This window comes from Anarhichas minor, unplaced genomic scaffold, assembly GCF_050575085.1.
Source record: "Anarhichas minor isolate MPS153535 unplaced genomic scaffold, ASM5057508v1 ptg000025l, whole genome shotgun sequence".
Classification (NCBI taxonomy): Eukaryota; Metazoa; Chordata; class Actinopteri; order Perciformes; family Anarhichadidae; genus Anarhichas; species Anarhichas minor.
The window spans coordinates 4,856,501-4,862,500 of NW_027466471.1; the positions used below are offsets into that span (position 1 = coordinate 4,856,501).

Genomic DNA, 6,000 nt, shown 5'->3' on the forward strand with positions numbered 1-6,000 from the left:
GGAAACCAAACGATTGGCTGTATTGTCGATTTCTACAAAACCCAAGAAACATGCAGCCTTATTCTCCTGAGGCTTTACGTTGCCTATTGCTTATTACACTGTTACGCATGCTCATATTCATGCTAAAGGCGATTTAGATTACATTGAATGTGTTCAGCATTAGCTGGAGGCAAACAGAGTGCTGCAGGGATGACGACACGAGTCTGTAAGACAGCCTCCAGAAGTTAGCATAGCACCGGTTCCCTCCACATGAAAACCAATGGGATTTTGGATAATTGCAGTAAATAAGCTCTGTGGCAAACACAAGGTTATGGTGTTTGTGCAGCTAGATAATCTTCACAAAGGCAAAACACCCCATTTTATGTTTTTCGAAGTGTAAATGCAATCGGCACATCTAACCAAAATGACCGTTCAGAATACCCTCACTCATTCCTGCAGCGCTCTCCTCACTGCCTGTGGGTCTTGTCTTCAATCTTACACAACACGTAGAGATTACCAGCTATTTATTTCCGCTACACATGAGGGACTAAACCCTCGGGTGGACTGACATCCAGCTCATTTTTGGAGCGCCGGCCTTAAGGAAGACAGATCTGCAAAAACAAACTGTGAAAGCATTTATTACGTCTCGTGTAGAGGCAACCAGGACCTTCTTTTTTTTTTTTTATGTGGAATTTATATTATGCCAGAAAGTCAGTGACAGCCACTAGCAGGCATTGACCTCAAACCATATGGTAATGATGGGTGTGACAGATAACTGAACAGATACTCGTTCACTGATAGGCTGGCCCACACCTCCACTCATCCGGCCTGTGTAAAGGAGGGGACTTTAGGGGAAAAGAGCTAAAGAAAAAGTGAATATCATTGTCTCTTGATTTCAAGTCAGCAATTTCTCTTGATTGACTCGGATGCATTTGGACCTATATTGGCGTTATACTTCAGAATGATGTCAAAAACACTAACCCGTTTGGTTTTCTGTTGTGAACACATGCAAGTGACTGAATGTAGGCTGATAAAGCTTTTTCTTTTCTAAGGAGATGATGTTTAACTTTATTTATGGTAACATTATGCTAAGACTAGACACTGCAGTTCGACTTGCTTTTGGAAAAAGCTGATTTGACGTGCGCATTATCAGGGGGCTCCCTTTTTTTGTAGTGATGGTGAACTTTATATGCACTGCTTCCCTATTTCTGAAAAGGGAAAACATCTGGTACGTGAGATTTACCACAGGTATCAACCGAGGCGGCAGTTATTCAGCTGTCATTACTATTGATAGTGTTGTCACCTGTTTTTTAGTTGTTTTGACCCTGTTTGCTCTGTTCCTTATTTCGGCTTTGGTGGATTCGGTGTAGATTGGAGCAGCATTGAAAATGTAAAAAATGTCACCTGGTTTGGCCGATTGGAAGCTGAAAGCGGTTTGATATTTATACGGTTAAACCCTTTTTTGGATCAAGGCTGAGGAGGTTACCGTGTTAATGATGCTTGTTAACAAACAGGCGTTGTTGTATCATCATCTACCCAGAACTCTTATCAGTATTAATATTATTATTTGTCATTTTGGGAGCTGAAGTATTCAGAACATTAAATTACAGTTTGTACTCTTTATTGTTTAAAAAAAATCTGTAAAGTTCAGCTTCCAAACCTCAAATCTGCAGCTTTGCAGGGACGAAGACTTATTCCCAACAGGAACAGGGAAGTAAATAACCTACAACTGATGCGTTTCATTGAAGAACCTTAATTTAGACCTCTGATGATTGCTATCATTCTGCTGAAAGCATTACAGCTCTTGATGCCAGGAGCTTAAGGAGTTAACAGGATGTTTGTGTTGTTAGCAGCTTACAGTTTGCAGTTTCTTTGTTTTTGTCTTTATTTGATGGCTGAACAGAGGCCGACTGTTTCCTAAGAGAGAGGCATGAGAAGCAACGACGGTACCGACCCCCGGGCAGTTATGTGGTTTTGGGTTTATCCAGTCAGCACCGAGATCACACCTCCCCGTGAAAATAAATTGTCTTAGCAGAAGCCGGCATGTGTTTTTGGCGCCGTGTATCAGAGCAGATCTCCCGTCCAAGGGCACACAGCGGGCTACGGGCCGCTCTGACGTCTCACCCCCGTAACACAGAGGGGAGGGGAGGGGAGGGGGGGCTACAGCATGTAACTACAGCTTGTTAGTCTACTATGGGACGCAAGGCCGGTGTTACTTTTCCGCTCAGTTTTGCTCCCCCCGTCTGATCGCTCTGCACACCACGCCAGGCCTTTTCCTCAGAGGCAAACACAAAAAAATACTGCACACTTGTGGTCAAACTACAAGAAAAAGAGCTTACGGAGACTTCAAGTAGCTTATAATGATGCCATGAGAATACTGCTAAAGAGACCGAGATGGAGTAGTGCCAGTGAAATGTTTGTGGCTGCACGAGTCGATACTTTCCAAACTGTTTTAAGAAATCTCATGTATAAATTCATTTGTCGACTTGATGACTCTGAAAATGAGATCATAGTTTTTTTTAACCAACATAAGGTTTAGTAGCACACGCTACCAGTCCCAGCTGTCTCTTTGTAAGGCATTGCTAGGCCTATGTACTTTTATTGTTTGTGTATGTCATTTATATTGTCATATTTGTCTCTCTGGACCCTGAGTCTGAAATAAAGTCTATCTATCTAATGTGTGCCCTTTTTATTTGTTTTTTTATATGCGGATGGATAATATTTGGCCAATAATTTACTTAATCCAGCGGTGAGAGCAGGTTTACTCCGTCTGAATTGATGTTTACATACCGTTCCTTAAACCTGCCCCTTTGATTTAAAGTGCATAGCCTCCAGGTGTGTTGTGTAATAGCTTTTGCGAGCTCGATGGCATTCCCGAAGCCCCCCCCCCCCCCCGGGGTGTTAACCTGCCGGCAGCGTGTCGGCCAGCTTTTTGTGCTGCAGTGACTTCCCTCCCTCCTGAGGAGAGTGCTGGTGATGTAGGAGCAGCATCAGTGAGATGAGGGAATGTTTTTAAGGCTGTTTCCTAATGCTGTGATCATGATCAAGCACAGGCATCCGAAGTTCCCTTTCTATTGGCTTTCACATAAGCTGATGGACCGTTGCTCTAAAGAGGCACTAGTGAACTGTTTTTATATATATATATATATATATATATATATATATATATATATAAAATTTCATTCCCCTTTACTTTCAGTCAGGCCTTAAACCACCCTCACTGCTCTTCCTCAGTAGAAAAACAAATACGAGGGACATGGATAGGTGGAGGGCTTTGTTGTCTTTGGTTTCTTCTTCTGCTCTGATTGTATTTGAAGAGTGGTGGGATGGCTCAGTTTGGTAATCAGAGCTTTATCGCTGAGTCAAGTTTATTTTTAGAGAGAGAGCGAGAGATAAAAACTGGATTTTAAAGGCAGGGTTGGTAATCTTTTTTTCAAAAACAATGTTGATATTTTTGCAGAAACTCTCTTTACATGGCGACATCAATCAATGAGTCAAATGCTCTGACCAAAAAAAAAAAAAGAACAATGCAGTATCTTTGGCTGTAATAAGCCCGTCCAATCATTTAAGTCGGCCTGGTCGTGATGATTGGACGAGCTACCTGTCTGCCTTTGCGTATTCTGCCTGTGCTCATTGCTCGTCACCGTACTCTTCGGCTAGCTGAGTGCTAACAATAGCCATGTTGTTTTCTTACCTTCACGCTGATCATTTTGGGGGCGTGGCTTTGAAGGGAGACCTGAAGGGGCGGGCTGTCAGTGTTGCCAACTTTCTCGCTAGATTTAGCGACTTTTGGAGCTAATGCTACTGGCTACTTTCATTAGAAAATGAGTTGGCAACACTGGGAAAAACTCTTGGTAGTTTCTCAAGATTACCGACCCTAGCTTTAACCCAGGAAGTGAGACATAAAGTGGCCCCAGTGCTCAGGCTGTAAAACCAGATGGAAAACAAGGACATGTTTTGAGGTTTGAGTGACAGTAGATGGTAGCTTTTAGCATCTTTATAATCTAAAATACATCTTTAATTCTTCAGCAGTTGATGTTGCTTTCAAACTTATTTTGCAATAATCATATTAGGTGGATTAGAAACCTGAAATAGTTCACTCATAGGCACAGTAAACATGTCATTCAATGTTTTCCGCAGTTTTGTAGATGTTTGCAAAAAATGTCAGCAATTTGAATTCCAGGCTCCCTGTTGCTGCTGTAATTAGTACACAGAGAGCGTTATTACATTACAGGTCACCACCAGACAGCCGAGCTGACCCATCACAAGCCGTTAGAACGTGACTCACAGTTCTCCCCGAGCAGACGGGACCTCCGACAAAGCGTCCCACAACAGTCACCCAAATCCCCAACGACCGCTGTGAGCTCCCGCGGTCGATTCCCTTCATCCACCCTCCACGCACAGGAAGCGACGGGTGTCAATACTTCATGAAGCTCGTAACCGCACAGGCATAGTGTGTGCGTGTGTGGGTGGATAATAGTGACTAATCCAATTTGTAGTCTCTTTCTGGATCCCTAGTTGTCACTGAGCCCTTAATCTCTGCGAAGAGAAAGATCCCCACAAACTAATCTCAAGCTCGTGTTTGTCCGCTGATCCTCGCGACTATAGTGTTGTTTCTTTTATCTTTCCATGAATGACTACGATGAGTAAACGCAAGACAGCCTTCAATCACGCTCACCCGCACGCTTGCATAACCTCTAAAAAAGGAAAAGAGACGGTTTGTGGATATTGGCTGCTGACAGCGAGACGCTGAGAGGGGGCTGGACTCGTGTTGTTGACCTGACGATGTTGTGCTCGGCTCCTCCCGATCCTCCTCCTCCTCCATCCGTCCATCCATTCACTCCAGAGGCTCGGCTTGTTTGTTGCCGGGGGTTACGCTCGTCACGGAGCACAATGTCGGAGCACATGCAGCTCTCCCTCGCGCTGTGCAGGATCGGGCTTTACACGGTAAGACACGGGATGCTCGTGAGAGAACGGCCGGGATGTGGCGGGTGTTTTTGTATGTGTGTGTGTGTGTGTGTGCGCGCGCGCGCGCTAGATTGAACTCTGCTAGTTTCACCCGTGGGTTTAATCTTTCCTCAGACACACAGACCGAGCAACAGGGGCTGCCGCTCCGCTGTCGGTCGGCTCTCTGAATGGAGAGCGCGCTCCGTTTCATTCGAGTGGGTGTCGCGTGATACCGGAGGTGGAACAGGTGGACGTCAGTACTGCCAGATGTAGATGAAACCTACAGAGATCCAGCCGCCTTTGTGTCTCCTCTCAGAGAAAACAGCCTTTTACTCAAAGATAGATTAGCTTCTGTCCCCCCCCCCCCCCCCCCCCCCCCATGCAGCTCCTAGCAACTGGCCTGGTCAATGGTTGTAGTTCAGATAGTCTAAAGTACAGAGCAGTTATACCTGAAGTCATGTTTATTAGGCCAGTTACGTTAAATGTACAGTCAACATTGATCAGCATCTATGTTACTGTGCTGTAATAATTGTGAGAAATGACAAATTCACTTTAATGCAAATTGTTGCCTTTCTGATCCTTTTTTATTTATTTATTTTTTTTAAATTTTTTTTTGCAACATGCTTTAAAATAGTTGTACATTAACCACAGCTGATGACAAATGTTGCATATTGTCAGGTCCCCTGTTATTCCCTGACCAGCTGGTGAAGCTTTCTCACTGAACATCAACAGGGAGGCTTATGTTTTAAATAGGACCGTTTTAACAGTAAGCTATTTCTTTATGCGCGTGATGCACTTTTAATGCTGCATCTCCTCCACGACTCATCTCGTCAGCCACACATGACGAGACGAGTGTTATGTTCACTGCAATTGAAGGTAGCGGAAACTGACTTGAGTATGTTGAAAAAGCCCAAGATAGTTTGAGGCCATTGTGGAAAGACACTTCTCAAGATGTTGAAGATTGTTGAAGGCTGATAATAATAACTACTATTGTCCACTACTATTGTATTCCAGTGGCAGCTTGACAAGCTCAGTGGACACATTGTACTAACAGGACAGTCAACATCCCCTCAA

The 6,000-nt window shown here is 44.0% G+C and overlaps 1 protein-coding gene across 3 annotated transcripts in view; it reads left to right on the plus strand.

Moving 5' to 3' along the window:
* Positions 1-6,000, plus strand: part of LOC142957301 (ADP-ribosylation factor-like protein 15) — a 104,868-nt gene that overhangs the window by 2,104 nt on the left and 96,764 nt on the right. Inside the window, exon 2 of one of the 3 annotated variants that reach the window (XM_076099017.1) lies at positions 4,627-4,926. The exons of 1 other annotated variant lie outside the window; for it this stretch is intronic. In XM_076099017.1, the coding sequence (XP_075955132.1) occupies positions 4,765-4,926 (162 nt within the window). In that variant the 5' untranslated portion in view covers positions 4,627-4,764. Of the gene's footprint in view, positions 1-4,626; positions 4,927-6,000 lie in introns of those variants that run through there. One more of the 3 variants, XM_076099019.1, reaches the window with a different exon arrangement.